General features: G+C 46.3%; 1 protein-coding gene across 5 annotated transcripts in view; it reads right to left on the bottom strand.

The window, feature by feature from the left end:
• LOC138148236 (myelin-oligodendrocyte glycoprotein-like) overlaps nucleotides 1-15,119 on the bottom strand; it is a 111,010-nt gene that overhangs the window by 72,235 nt on the left and 23,656 nt on the right. For all 5 annotated transcript variants that reach the window (XM_069070786.1, XM_069070785.1, XM_069070788.1 and 2 more), the window contains exons 3-4: nucleotides 11,103-11,228; nucleotides 7,329-7,673 (exon numbers count right to left, since the gene is read on the bottom strand). In XM_069070786.1, the coding sequence (XP_068926887.1) occupies nucleotides 7,329-7,673; nucleotides 11,103-11,199 (442 nt within the window). In that variant the 5' untranslated portion in view covers nucleotides 11,200-11,228. The remainder of the gene's footprint in view (nucleotides 1-7,328; nucleotides 7,674-11,102; nucleotides 11,229-15,119) is intronic.

Raw genomic sequence — 15,119 nt, 5'->3', positions numbered from 1 at the left:
CTCTGGGGAAAGTGTGTCAATGGACTGCCCCAAAGCACAGATTCCTTCCCTGGCCACCACTCCTCTCTTCCTGTTGCCTCTGCTGTTGGAATGGAAGCTCCCTGAGGCAGGGCCTACCTCCCTTTTGTGTTTGTGCAGCTAGTGCTGGCATATAGTATGTGCTTAATACATGGTTTTCTTTTATTTCTAGCTATTCAATTACCTAATTAGGTGCTTCTTACTACTTCTTTGTTCATTTCTAGGCATCAGTTTCTTCCTCTGTCAAATGAGGGAGATTGAAACAGTGTCCTCTAAGGTCCCTCCCCACTTTAATTCTGTGACTGATTACACAATCACTAACTTCTCAGTCCAAATGTACATCCTTTCTCTTGTTTCAGGATGGGGCTTTGAATGATACAGGACACCTTCCCATGGTAATTTCCTGTGATGAGGATGGAAGCTTCTGAAGATACAGGCCATTCTTTGGTGCCTTTAAAGGGTACTTCTCTTCAGAGGATTTTTGTGTCTATATGACTGTTTGGACAATTCTGGTTTTTAAGGTGTTATTTTCTTCAAGATTTCTTTGTGCCTTTTATCAATTTTTCACAATTTTCTTGCATCATCCTCATTTTTTTCATGTATTTTCCTCTACCTCTCTGATTGGATTTTTACAATTCTTTTTGAACTCTTTCAGAAGTTGTTGTTGGGCTAATATCTAATTCATTATTTTTTAGGCTTTGAATGTTGGTCTTTTGACATCATTGTGTTCTGAGTCTTTTCTTGATCTTTCCTGTCACCATAGTAACGTGTCATGATCAGGCTCTTTTTTTGTTGTTTGCTCATTTTTCCAGCCTATTTCATGACTTTTAACTTTATGCTAAAGTTGGGCTCTGCTTCCAGGGGTGGAGGGAAGAGGGCATTGCCTCAAGTTTCAGCTTTTTTTCTGCTGTTGTTTTCAGTAAGTTATGGGGGTCTTTGTATTTGTGGTGTTTCTAGGGGCATGACCTAAGGAGAGGGCAGGTTACTGCTCGCCTGGCTTGTGCTCTGGTCTATGAGTCACCAGAGGCACTCTTTTCCCTCCTGTACCCCTGACCAGGGTTCCCACTCCCCTGAAGTCACAGGCTCTAATGAGGTGGAGTTACTCCTCACCCTGGTACAGGCTCCCAGAACTGAGTATGGGAAAAGCAACAGAGCCCTGCCCTCAGTGCCAGCAAAATGCCTCCTGTCATGGCCTTCTGGCCAGTTTTCTATTCCATTACTGTCTGTGTGACAAGAACGCCAAAGCTGCCACTGATGCCCATTGAAACCTCCCCTGAGGCCTGGACAGGACTGTGCTCCACACACAGCCCAGTGAGGCAGACCTTGCTCTCTACCCCCCAGGTTGTCTTGGGACATAGCATGATTTCACCACATCCTTGTGGGAGTTCTGCCACTCCAGAATTCATCCTGAGGCGTTATGGTAAAGTTGTTTGGAGGGGAATTAGGAAGAGGTCAGGTGAGGCCCTGCATGTACTCCCCCATGTGCCTCCTCTTTGTGGCTTTTAGATATCTGTTCATAAGAACTGAACATTAGCATGTGCCCACCACCCCTGAGCCCCCAGATTCCATCCTGCTGATTGGCACATCAGCCTATGTCCCTCTGTGGTGCAGGCATGAATGATGATGATGATGTGAGGGGATCTGAACCAAGGTCTGGGACCTGGAGGAGCCTGGATCAATGGGATTGGCTCCTTTTTGTGCCTATTCCCAAATACCATTACACTTCCACCACCACATCTGCCAGAGCAACAATCTGTCTTTCTCTAAAATGGAGATTCTAATGCTATCATGCTTGCATCACATGAGCAGTAGGAAGGAAGTTATTGCTTTAGTGACTACTGTGTTCCAGATACTGTGCTATGGAGTTTATAAATATTATCTCATTTGAACCTAACATGAACTCTGAGAGACAGATGGTATTGTCATCATTTTTTTACAGTTGAGGAAACTGAGTCAGAAAGAGGTTAAATGATGTGCCCAGGGTCACATGACTAGTAAATGTCTAAGGCTGTTTCTGAACTCAGGTCTATGCTGACTCCTTTCCCAGTGGCCACCTCTGCTGCCTCTTGCACCTACACTACTAGTAGTAGTCAGCATTATCCTCATAAACCTAAAGCTGTATTAGAAATAGTAGCTGGTATTATTCTCCAAATCATTCTGCCAAGGGTCAGAGACTACCCTCATTTGATACTCACAATCACACAGATGCTTTAGACATTGGGAATCTCACTTGTGTCTCCTAAACAAATCATCCTCTTTCCCTTCAAACCCCCTCTTCTTCCAAAAGTTCCTCCTTCTATTGAGGACACCCCTTTCTTCTAGTCCATTGAGGGTCCCAGCCCTGGTGTCCTCCTCACCTCCTCCTGTATCCCCCCACATGGGCAGGATCTTGCCAGTTCTGGAAGTTTCTGCCTCCACAACGTTTCTCACTTCCTCCTTCTCCATCCACTCAGGTAGCCCTCACATTCCTTCTGCCCTCATCATCTGTCCCTGGAATACCTGCCATAGCCTCTCACTGGTCTCCTTGTGTCAGTTCTCTCCTCTTCCCCTCCGTCCTCCACTCAGCTGCCAAAATGTTTTCCCTGAAGGGTAGGTCTGACTATGTCACTCCCTGCTCAAGAAACTCTTGTGGTTCCCAGATACTTCTAGAATCAAATACAAACACCACCACCTTCTTATACCCTTCAATCCTGACCCCAACCTCCTAGCCCAGCCTTATCACCTCACTTTCCTCCAATATGTGCTATGGTCCAGTCACACCTGCCTTACTCTTCTCTCCATCTCCCTACCTCTGTGTGTTTGCACTGGCTGTGCCTCCTGCCTGGAGGGCTGTCCCTCCTCCCCTCTGCCTCTTGGCTGCCTTGGCTTTGTTCTAGACTCAGCTCACTTCCTCCTTCTGTAGGAGGCCAGTCCTGGTTCTCCCTACCTCGCAACTGCTGCTGGCTCCCCTCAAGGTGCCTCCATTGACCTTTTCTCTCTCTGACATCTGCAGCTCTTTGCAGGTTGTTTCTCCATCCCAGTGTGAGCTCCCTGAGGGCAGGGCCCCTGAGGTGGCTTTTCTGTTCCCCAGTGCTCACCACAATGTCTGTTACATGGTGATGGTAAGATGGTAAGAATCACTCATATTCCCATAGACCTACTATGTGCCAGACACTGTGCTAAGGGTTTTATCCTTATTATTTCATTTATCCTCACAACAGCCCTCCTCATAATAGCAACATAATGTAGATAAGGCTGAGACCAAGAAAAATAATTGCAGTAAATATTCATATGGGGTCCAGGATTCCGAAAGCACTCTCCATGGGGGATCTCCCTTGTTCCTCCTAACAGCCGGAGGAGTAGGGAGATGCTAGGTGGGTAAACAGAGCCCTGGGGACACAGGAAGACATGAGTTCTAATCCAGCCTCAGACAAGCACCAGCTGTGTAACCTGGGCTGACCCCTCAAGCTCTGCCTGCCTCAGAGTATTCCTGGGTAAAAGAGGGTCAGAAAAAGTACCACCTGCCAGGGCTAAGGATGAAAAACAGTCACTTTGTCAAGTGCTCTGCAAGCCTCCAAGTGTTACAGACATGCTAGCTGTCATTATTCCTGTATTGCTGATGCAGAAACTGAGGCTGAGAGAGTTTAAGTGACTTGCCCAGTGTCATAAAGTTAGCAAAAGCCTGGCAGGATTTGGATTTCTCTGTTCCATGTATGAGTATCTGCTCTGCCACCAAGATGCCTTGAGTCCTTAATGAATGCTTGTTGACTGACTGATTTCCATGTTCCTGACTTTAGATCCCCACCTGCAGTCTCCGTTCCCACATGGCCTGGGCTCTAGGCTCGTGTTATTTATATCTAGTCTATACTACTGCCCTCTGCAGACAGCTTTAGTGGTTTTCTGCTTCCTTCTGGGTGAAACTTAGACTTCTCCCCCTGGCCTTCAAAGCCCCTACAATCCGGGGCCACCCTACCCTTCCCATCTATTGCTCTCAGCTCCACTCCCACTACTATGGACTCTGGCTACAATGGACACCTCAAGGTCTCTTGAAGACACCAGCTTTTCTCAGCTAACATGCGTTTACTCAAGAGGCCACTAGGGAGTGAAGAGAGGACAGCTCTGGTCCTCCAGTCAGGAAGACCTGAGTGTGAACCTGATCTCAGACTCTTCCCAGCTGGTGACCTGGGCAAGACACTGAATCTCTGCCTGCCTCAGTTTCCCTATCTGTAGGACGAGGATAAATTAGCCCCTAACTCTTCGTATCTCTCCTGCCCTTTGTAGCCCAACTCTTCCAAAGCCCTTCTACAGCAGGCGCCCCCTCCTCCTCTCCTCACCCTTTCTTATTAACCCCTTACAGTCTGGCTCCTACCTCCTTATTCCCCTGACACTGCTCTCTCCAAAGGTGCTAACAGTCACTTGGCTGCCACATCCGGTGGCCTCTCCTCCATCCTCCTTCTCCCTGTTCTCTCTGCAGCCTTTGGCATCACTGATCATGCTCTACAACTTGGTGCCCTTGTCCCTCTAGGTTTTCAGGACCTCCCTTCTGTGTCCTGGTGTCCTCCTGCCTGGCTGACTGCTCCCTCTCTGCCTCCTTTGCTGGACCCTCACCCACATCCTGCCCTCTGACTGGAGGGGTCTCCTGTGGTTCTGTCCCCAGGGCTCTTCTCCTCTCCCTCTGTAGGACTTCCTTGGTTATCTCACCAGCTCCCATGGACTGAATGACTGTCTGCTGATGATCCTCAAGTCTACCTTTCCTGTCCCAGTCTGTCTGCTGACCCCCAGTGTCAGATCTCCATCTGCCTCTCAGACACCTCAGTCTAGATGTCCAGAATACATCTTAAAATCAACATGTCCTAATCAGGACTTTCCCCTACACGCTCCCCTTGTCCTAACTTCACTATGATTGTAGAGGGCAACACCCTCCTCCCAGTTGCTTCCCTCACAGCTTATCAGTCACGCAGGGCTCCTCACTGTCTCTCATACCCCACATCCAATCCCTTGGCAAAGGCCCTCAATTTCCCCTTGGAAACTTCTGTCTTATAGCCCCTCGTCTCCTCTCACACAGCCACAATCTAGTGCAGTCCCTGCTCACCTCATGCCTTGATTACTGCAATAACCACATGGCAGTTCTGCCTGCCTCATGCCTCTCCCCACTCTAATCCACCCTCATACAGCCACTTAATGAATTTCCCTAAAGTCCATGTCTGATCAGCGTCCTCTGTTACTCAATAAACACTCATGGATCCCTGTTACCTCAGAGAACAAATTCAGAATGCCCTGCTCTGAGTTCACAGCCTTCCATAACCCAGACCCCTTCTACTACCCTGATCTCCTCACAGCTTACTCCCCAACAAATGCTCTTCAGTCCAGTGACTTGGCCCCCTGGCCGTCCCACAAACAAGCCCTTCCCTCTCTCAGCTCTGGACCTTCTCTCTGGCTACTCCTCTACCTGGGATGTTTCCCCTTCTCCCCTCTGACTACTGACCTCCCTGGCCTCCTTCAAGGCCCAACAGAAACCCCCCCTTGTCCAGAAAGCCTTAGCTGAGCCCTCTTAATTCTAGTGCCTGTATGTGCTGTTCTTTGGAGATGTGTGTCAGCATGGGGTCTCCCCTATTAGACTGGAAGCTAGGACTGCCTTTCACAAACTCTTCTTGTACCCGAAGTGCTCAGCAAGGGGCATGGCACATAGTAGGTGCTTAATCAATGTGATTGATTGATTGATTATTTATAAAGCCCTTTGTCAGCATTTAAGCATTGTAGAGATTCAAGTGATGGTGATAAAGATAATTCTCTTTCCTGTAAGTCTTCCTTCTTTCTCTCTCTCTTTACCTGCTCCCCATCCTCTAGAGGCCTTTTTAGGGCCCACTGCACATGGAAAGCCTTTCCTGGTACCCTTCTTTGTAACAATCCTCACTGTTAAACATTACCTAAGACAGAGGGTCCTGTAATGTAGGTGATGATTGTGATTGTCTTCTGAGCCTGTGGGATGGTGTATGACCCTGCACCTTGGCTGCTCTGAGAGTCCTTCCTATACTGCCCTAGGGAAGCAGATGAAAGGAAGTCCCTCATGGCTGCCCAGAGACCTGAGGGGAAGGCTCTGAATTGAGGACAAGAGCTGGGTTCCAAATGCATCCCTGCCTATTGGATAAAGACGCAAGTATCTGAAATGGAGAGAGAAGGAGAAGGGGGCTTTGCTTTGTGCCTGCCCAGCTGAGCTAACATGGAGGGATGCATGAGAGAGATTCCACTGACCTGAGACAGGGAGAAGCTATTCTGTGTTTGCTTATCTCTTGGGTGGGCCTCACCACTCTCTATTGGCTGCAAAGCTGGAACAGTCTGTGCCTTGAAAATCACCAGATTAGGATTCAGTCTCTGTCTCTCTCTCTATCTTTCTGTCTCTCTTTGTCTTCCTGACTTCTCTGTCTTCCTATCTCTGTCATTCTGTCTCTGACTTTGTCTCTCTCCCTCTCTTTCCCTCTCTTTCTTTCCAGCCATGTCCAGAGGAGGTGAAAGTCCTACTCACCCATAGCACAGGTACCATGAACTGAGAAGGATAAGGAAGGAGGTTCTTTCCCTTCCCAATCCAGGCCCTGAGTCCCTCCAGAAACAGGTTTAGGGTGGGGGTACGGGGCTTTTTCTTGGTCCTTCTCACTTCTAGACACAGGTTGGGGTTTCTCCACCCCATGCAGACCCAAGTCATGGAGACCTTGGAGGAAGAATCAAGGCCAGTGCTGCTGCCAGCCCAGAAGGGAAGCCCTGAGAAGTCAGGGTGCCTGGGACTTGAGTCCATGGGGACTTTGGACGTGGAATTTGGTGGGACTATATGATGTAGGAACTGGACTAAGCTATGAACCTGAACTCCCTTTACCCCCAACTCTCCAGAGACTCAGGTGGCCTGTGTGCAGGGGACCATGTCCTCAGGTGTCAGGGAAAGTATCCTTTGTACCTTTGTCCTCATGACACTGTACATTTAAATGTTACCATATAAAAGCCAATCTGACTATTAAGTGGTTGCATAGAAGGAGGGGACAGAAGAGCCTCTAAAACTTGGGGAACATCACTGGGGGGTTTGAGTCAATAACAGAGAAGCTGGATACCCCAAACCCCATTACCAGAGGACCCTGAGTGATTGAAAGGTAACAGAGCTAGCCTTTAAGCAGTCGGGGCCTGGGTGTTCCCTGGGTCAGAAATAATAACCCACCAGTTAGTTGTGAGGCTCCACTGAGAAAATGTATGGAGAGGACCTTGAACACTCTAAGATCTATGCTGAGGCCAATGTCTGGAGGTCCCTTCCAGCTTTAGAGAAAACTCACAACCCAGGTAGGACCTACCTGCTACGTGAAGGTCAAAGCTGGTTTCGTTGTAAAAGGAGCCTCTCTGGAAATAACATGTGTAACGGCCGGTGTCAGAAAGCAGGACCTGGTGAATGATCACGGTCACCTTCCCCTCAGCCATGTCCTCTCTCAGCATCTTTGTCCTCCCCTGGAATGCAGGGGCCTGCACTTTCTCCAGCTCCTGCCCCCTGCGGTACAAGTGCACAACCCGAGAGCCTCTGACCCACTTCACAGTCATTTCTCGAGCATCCATCTTAGGGGAGAGGTGACAGGGGAGCTGGACGTCTTCTCCCACACAGGCCAGGACAGGCTGGACCAGAGGGCCAGATACTGTGAATGTTCCTGTGTAAAGAACCAGGGACACAATAGCAGAGAATCAGAGAACACTGGGGTAGAGGAGTGAATGTGGCCTTCAGAGCAGGGGTCAGGGCAGCCCAGGACCTTGGAGCTCTGAATGTGTTCCTGCTCCAGCCCTCCTTTGCTTTTAGCCCCTCTTTGGTGAAATCACTTTGTACTGTGACACATCTGTGAGATGGGGACAAGGCTTCTCCCCCTTTGCTTCCTTGTGTATTCAGGGAGCCAGGGCAGCTGATTGGGGGCTGAAGGTCTGGGGTGGAAGCAGGAAGGCAACAGCTCCTATCATTGACCCCTGGAGGCCCAGCCTCTGCCCCACCACTGACGATGCCCAGAGGTAACTTACTCAAGCAGAGGAAGCCCAGGCTTCTGGGCTGGGGTTGGCCTTGCCCTCATCTTGTGGCTATGCAGCTGAGTGCTTTAGGAGGAGGCTGGGCCAGAGAGACTCTGTGTGTTTGGGAGACCCCTGTGTGCCAGAGCAGGGCAGCTCAGTGGGGAGGAGGAGGGGGATTATGGGAATGTGGGGAGCTTCCAGGGCATTACTATAGTGATGGCATCCTGGGTTACTGGGTCTGGAAGGAAGGGATTTGAGTTCAAACGTTAGCTCTGCTATTAACTAGCTGTGTTACTTTGGACAAGTAACTAGACCTCTCTGGCCCTCTGTTTCTTCAGTAATATAAGAGGATTGAATTAAATGTCCTCTGATCTTTTGCTCTTTTAAAATTATTATTCCATCTTTGCATTCCCTTTAGGTCTGTTGAGTATTACAGTGGATAGAGCACTAGCCTTGGAATCAGGAACACTCATCTTCATGAGCTCAAATTCTGCCTCAGATGCTTCCTAGCTGAGTGACCCTGAGCAAGTCACTTAACCCTGTTTGCTTCAGTTTTCTCATCTGTAAAGTGAGCTGGATAAAGAAATGGTAAATCCATACAGCATCTTTGCTACAAAAACCCCAAATAGGGTCACAAAAAGTCAGACACGACCGAAATCAATCAACAATGATAAAATTCTATTTGGGTGTTTGTGTCACTGGGGAGAAACTCAGTCAACTCTTAAATACTAAGTACACAAAAAAGCTGGATTTTTTGCCTCTTTGTCAGAAGGGGAGAAACAGCTGAGCCCTCAATGACACATTCTAACTTTTCCTATTTCCTTGAGTGGGTATGAATCAGAAGACATGGGATCCTTACATTTGTGGAGGGCATTTGTTCTGCCAACCCCACTCACAAGAGGGCAGGCCCTGGTCTGGACTCCAGCACCCTCAGAAGGAGGCAGAAGTGGGGAATGGTCAGTTCTGGGATTAGAAGGCAGAGCTCCTGGGATGCAGATTATATCAGACATTCATCTCATTGACACTCCTGGTCCTGGGCCTTTTGTAATCCTGGCACATCTTTCTAGCTGAAACCTCCATCCAGGTTTCGTCTTGCTAAGTGTCCTGGATGTGGCATCTCTGTGAAAATCTCTGGGTCCTAGCCTGGCTTGGCCTGCTCCAAACTTTTGAAAATTGATCTTCCTTCCCCAGCAGTGGCTCTCCTTCAGACCCACACCTTAATCACCAGCACTAGTCTGTCCCCTTGGTGTGGAAAAGGGAGAATTTGGAAAGTGCTTTGTTGAACTCCTGAAGGAAACCTGCCCAGAGAGAGAAGCCTTTCAGACTTCACTTAATGCCTCTTCTTCCCTCTGGATAGGACAGAAGTCAGAGAAGTCCTGTAAGCCACAGAGAAGCAGAATCCTGGAAATTCTGGAATGGACGTCAGAAGATTTAGATTCATGACTTGCTTCTATCATGTCATGTTAAGCAAATCCCATCGTCCCCAATCTCAGTTGTCTTACTTATAAAATAGACCTGGGGATTGAATCAGATAATATGTATGTAAAGGCCATCCCAGCCGTAATGCTTTGTACCTCTCTGGTTCTCTATACAGTCCAGCTGGGAGACCAGGCAGATCTCTGCTGGACATGAATGGTCAGTACTTTTGCTGCTGGCCGGGTTTTCTTGCAGAGGCAGAAATGTGGACACTCTGCTTCTATTTCCTCTTCTTGTCCCTAGATTTATTTTAGTGCCAATCAAAAAGGATCCTGGTAGGAAGGTTAACTCTTTGTGTCCCAACCCATAAACAAGTCCTGAAGAGTTGCTGGGATTTGGAGGACTAGGACTGGGGAGAGGCCCAAAAATGGGTTTGGGAACATAGACTCTTAAACAAATATTTCAGAGAAGTTCTGAGGGGTGTTCTATGCCCTAGTCAGACAGTTACCTGGAACCAAGTGGCCCAGGAAACACTGGATGAAGACACTTTAAAAACATAGTCAATCTTAGCTTGTGACATTCTGATGGCTTTTGTTGAATGCCTGGCCAGGTATGGTGGCTCAGGATCCCTGCTCCCAGAGAATGAGGTTACTTGGAATAACAAAATTCCCTGGAATTCCCATCAGTTTCTTGGCTGTGAGCTTACATCTCAAAACCCATTCTGGGGACTGCCCAGCAATGTCCCACAGATCTGTGTGGAGGAGTCTTTGTCTCAAAGGCCCACTAACTCCCAAGATCTTTTTCCATTGATGTGCCAAACGGTGATTCAAGGGAACAAGAAACAAAACTAGGTGGATCAGGCAGCAAGTTCTTACCATTATTTTATGCACACATACACATACGCACATACACACAGACGTACACACACACGACTGTTTAAATATTTGTAAATGTGTATGTAAATGCATATATGTTCCTATATACACACACACACATATATACACATATATGACACACATGTGCTAAATGTCTAGTATAGGTTAAATAGATATTTTATTTGCTTAATAAATATGTTTGCCAGCTGCAAATGTGTGAATTTGTGTTGGTTATATGCCAGTCTGGCAAAAACTATCTGGTTTTCCTATATTATGAATATTTAAAATGACCTGTTAGTAGAATACAGAGAAATTTAAAGTATCCAAGATTAGATGGATCCTCAGAGGTATTTTAAACCCTTCCATTTTGCTCTCATAGTCTCCTTCTGTTTTGCACAAGAATATCAAGTTTCCATTCTCTTTAGGAGCTGAACTGAGCAATGACTTAGTCTCCGCCATCACTGACAGTCTAAGTCATTTCTATGAGAATCCCTCTATTCTGTGTCTCCTTCCTTCAGGTCCCAGTAACATAAGGGCTTGAACAGGATGAGACCCCCTCCAGCTCCAGAGTCCCAGGTGCAGACAGTGGGGGAGGGGCCTAGGAAGGGGACAAGGTCCCCCACATCAGAGACTTTGCCTCATATAAACTGCACCTCTACTAGGGTTACAACACAGGACTCTGAGGGTAATATGGGCTAATAAGTGCTTCTGGAATTGATGGTTTCATTGAAGTGAAATATCAGAGGGTAGTGATAGTGGAGGCCACAGTGGCAGAGACCAAAGTGAACTCACCTGAGCCAGGAATGCCAGAAAGTGCAAGGGTGAAGTGTGTGAGGTACAAAGGGAGAGCAGGGCTGTTGGAGGAAGCTGGCTGATGATTCCACTTCATGGTCCAGATAATGGCTGAGAAGAACCCAACTGGGGAGATGATAAGAACAAGGAAGGATGTTGCCAGTGAAGGACAGGATAATAGAGCCAGAAAATTGTTCCCACTGACCCCTGAGCCCAGGATTCAGGAGTACTGTCTCAGAGTCTGGGAATCCACACACAAAGGGCACAGACCCTGTGGCCCAGCTTGTGTTCCTCCCGCCTCATCTCCCCTCCCTCACACAGATCTCTAGGTCAGGCGGGTCTCCTCTCACCCCATAGTCACTTCATCCTCCATACCCCAACTCACACCATTTTTCTAGCCTGATAATGTCCTCCCTGCTCCTTTCTATTTATCCAAATATTTCAACGTCTAAATTAATGGGTCCCTTGCTCCCTGAAGATTTGTTGTATCAACTTCTTGGTCATTGATCGTCTCTCTCTGCATTTCACTTCAGGATCTCACCAGATCACATGCATTCAATGATTTCCTCTCTGCAGAGGTCTCTCAGCTTCACTGATCTAGCCCTAACCTCTCGTGCCTGTTGGACACTCTCACCTGGATGCCCCACAGACATTAAACACAACATGTCCATAAATGAACTCACTTTCTTTCCACCTAAACATTCCCAATTTCCTACATTCTCTATTACTGTCAATGACAGCATCAGGTCCCAGTCCACATGTCATTCTCAGCTCCTTATTCTCTCTTTCCCTGCCTCCCCATCTCTAGTCCTCCATGGTCAAGTCCTGCCCAGCCTACCTTTCTAACATCTCTCATACCCATTTCCTTCTCTCCTCTGATACTTCCACTATCCTCATGCAGAACTTTCTCACATGGTTTCTGTCCCTGCCTCCAGCTTTCCAGCTTTTCAGCTCTCCAGAATTTCCAAGGTAGCTCTCAAAAAGATCTCCTTAAAGTTCAGGTGGGACCATGCCAATCCCAATTCAATAACATACAATGGCTCCCTACCACATATAGGATCTAATAAAAAAAAACAAAACCCTAGTGTTGAAAGCCCTCCATAACCTGGCCCTTTCTTACCTCTTTAGTCTTCTTACATCTTCCTCCCCCTGAGGATTCTGCCACCCAACAACACTGACTTTTTTGCTCTTCCTCAAACAATCACTCTACCTCCTAGTATTTTCATGGGCTGTTTCCCACACCTCAATTCTCCCTCTTCCTCTCTGTATCTAGGCTCCTCGGGATTCCTTCAGATCCAACTCTAATCTCACCTTCTGCCAGAAGCCTTTCACATTCCCCATAATGCCAGTGTCTTTGATCCTAATATTATTTCCAATTTATCTTCATATATCTTGTTTTGCATAAAGGTTTTTGAGGTCTCCTTCAGTAGACTGCAAGCTCCTTGAGGGCAGGGATTGTATTTGGCTTTTCATGGTAAGCCCTGTGTCTAATAGCACAGGGCCTGGTGCTTAATAAAAGCTTCTTGGCTTGGTTTGACTTCTACCCTTGTTATCGGTATCACTGAGCAGAGTGTATGGGCTGGGAAGTCATGGACTGTGTGTCCTCCTTCTGCGGCTCTGCACTGAGTAACTGGGCACAGATCCAAGACCTCAGAGGCCCAGCTTATAGATGACAGTTGACTGATGAATATGCAGTGCAGTTCCCTTTTCTACGGGCAACACTGTTTGCTGGAGACTTCTAGAAATGCTGGGCTGGAGTTCCAAGTATCTCACTGGTTCCTTGATGGCTGGGGAGCAAGTGGTTCATATTTTGTTTTATTAAATCATTCAAAAATACTAATTAACCAAAGGATGGAAGTTAATAGCCTGAATACATCTGCAGAGAGTACGCTATGTTAGACATCTTGTGATTACTTGAATGGGAATATAATGCAGGTTCCATATGTCACATCTATTTTTGACATCTTTATATGAATTAACTATGTGCTGATGCATAAGATTCCATACTTGAATATAGGAAAAAAAATTTAATCATATATGTTACTGATCAACATGGAATAAAAATAAGAATTAGTGATTCCTTTGAAGAAAGAATTGACTCCATGACTCCTGGATCCAAGATCAGTCCTCTGTGCCATGTGCCAGGCTGCCTCTCAAGCTTTTTCTTACAATCCAGCCTGCCTCTTAAATGGGGTCATCAGAAGGGGCTGATTAACAACTGACCTCCCCATTGACAAATGGTCAAAGAATATTAGCAGCCTGTTTTTTAAATAAAGAAATGAAAAGAATTTATAGTCAAGTGAAAAAATGCTCTAAGTCATTATTGATTAGAGAAATGCGAATTAATTTTACACCTACCAGATTGTCTAAAAAGAGTGAAGGGGAAAGTGATGACTGTTGCAGTGGATATGAAAAGGACTGGGACACTAATTCATTGTCAATAGATTTGTGAACTGATCTAACCATTTTGGAGATTATCTGGAATTATGCCCAAAGAGTTATTAAGCTCACTATACTCTTTGACCAGCAATACCACTATTAGACTAGTTTCCCAAGATGACTAGGGAAACAGGAAAAGAATCTATCTGTTCTAAAATATTTATAGTAGTTCTCTGTGGTGGCAAAGACTTGGACATTGCAGGGATGCCCATTAATGAGGGAGTCCTGAACAAGTTGTGGTATATGATTGTGATGGAATACTTCTGTGCCATAAGAAATGATGAGCTCAATGGTCTTAGAAAAACAGAATTGACATATAAGAATGAAGAAAATTAGCAAAACCAAGAGAATGTTGTATACAGTAACAGAAATATTGTTTTAAGAACAACTATAAATGGATAAGTCATTTTGACTATTGTAAATACCCAAATGAACTACAGAGGACATATGAAAGACGTGCATCCAGAGAAAGAACTGAGAAACAGAAGTGTGTACAGAAAGGTTTTACATACATGTACATATTTGTGTCTAAAGGTAGCTGTCTCAAGGGTGGGGTGGGGGAGGAAGGAAAAATGAGATAAGTTTAGTATGTATTTAAAAGGAATAGCAAATGGTACATCTGCAGTTTCATGTAGAATCATCTTTTTTTATTTTATTAAGTTAAAAAAATGCTTATTCCTTGCATGCAAGTCACTTTCCTCACTCTGAAACCAATGACACTGCTACTTGGTCCTGACACACCTGCCTCTAGCCTGCTCTGCTCACTTCTGGCCATTCCCAGGTCAGAGACTTACCCAGCCTGGACTGCTTTCTAAACTCTGGCAACAGGATTCATCTTGCTTTTACAGTAGGAAGTTGGAAAAAGCCTTTAGAGTATTGTTCCTTATGGGAGTGGCCTCTTGGTGATCCTGCCAAATGACTCTCATTTAGCCCCAGGCTAAAAGGCTCTCTCTCCTTCAAATCCACTAGACTTAGTCTTAGGTCCTCTCTCTCTTTTTTTTTTCCTATTAATTTATTTTTAATTTTCAACAATCACTTCCACAAGATTTTGAGTTCCAAATTTTCTCCCCATCTCTCCCCTCCCCACCCCATGACACCATGCATCCTGATTACCCTCCCCCAAAGTGCTCTCCTTTACTGGAGTCTCTGACAAACACATGGCCCTACTGGCCAAGCCGAACCTTTGAATTGTCATCCTCGTCATTCAAAATCAGCTCCTGCCTCTGAGCTGGTGGATTATAGGGAGATTTTCAGAAGGGAAATTTCTGCCAGTTTGTTCAAAAGACATTTGCTTTTATATTTCTACAAACTGAGGCAGTTGGACCTGATTTCCTCTGGGGTCCCTTTCAATTACAGATCTAGGCACTGAAGCAGCTGGATGTGGAGCCTGCTGGGCTTGGAGCCAGGGAGAAACCACATTCAAATTTGAATTGGCCCCTTAACAGCTGTGGGACCCTGAGACAGTCAACATCTTCCAGTTACTGTTTCCTTATCTGCAAAATGGAGATAACCAGTTGGGCCCACAACTGTTAGGCCCAGTTGATAAGGTAACTTATGGGGCCCACAGGAAATAAGGAA

Source organism: Petaurus breviceps, unplaced genomic scaffold, assembly GCF_028583685.1.
Source record: "Petaurus breviceps papuanus isolate PSGF00001 unplaced genomic scaffold, PetGlider_PUasm1.0 90823, whole genome shotgun sequence".
NCBI lineage: Eukaryota > Metazoa > Chordata > Mammalia > Diprotodontia > Petauridae > Petaurus > Petaurus breviceps.
The sequence above is the reverse complement of the archived record's forward strand: the minus strand, read 5'-3'. Positions and strand labels throughout refer to the sequence as shown.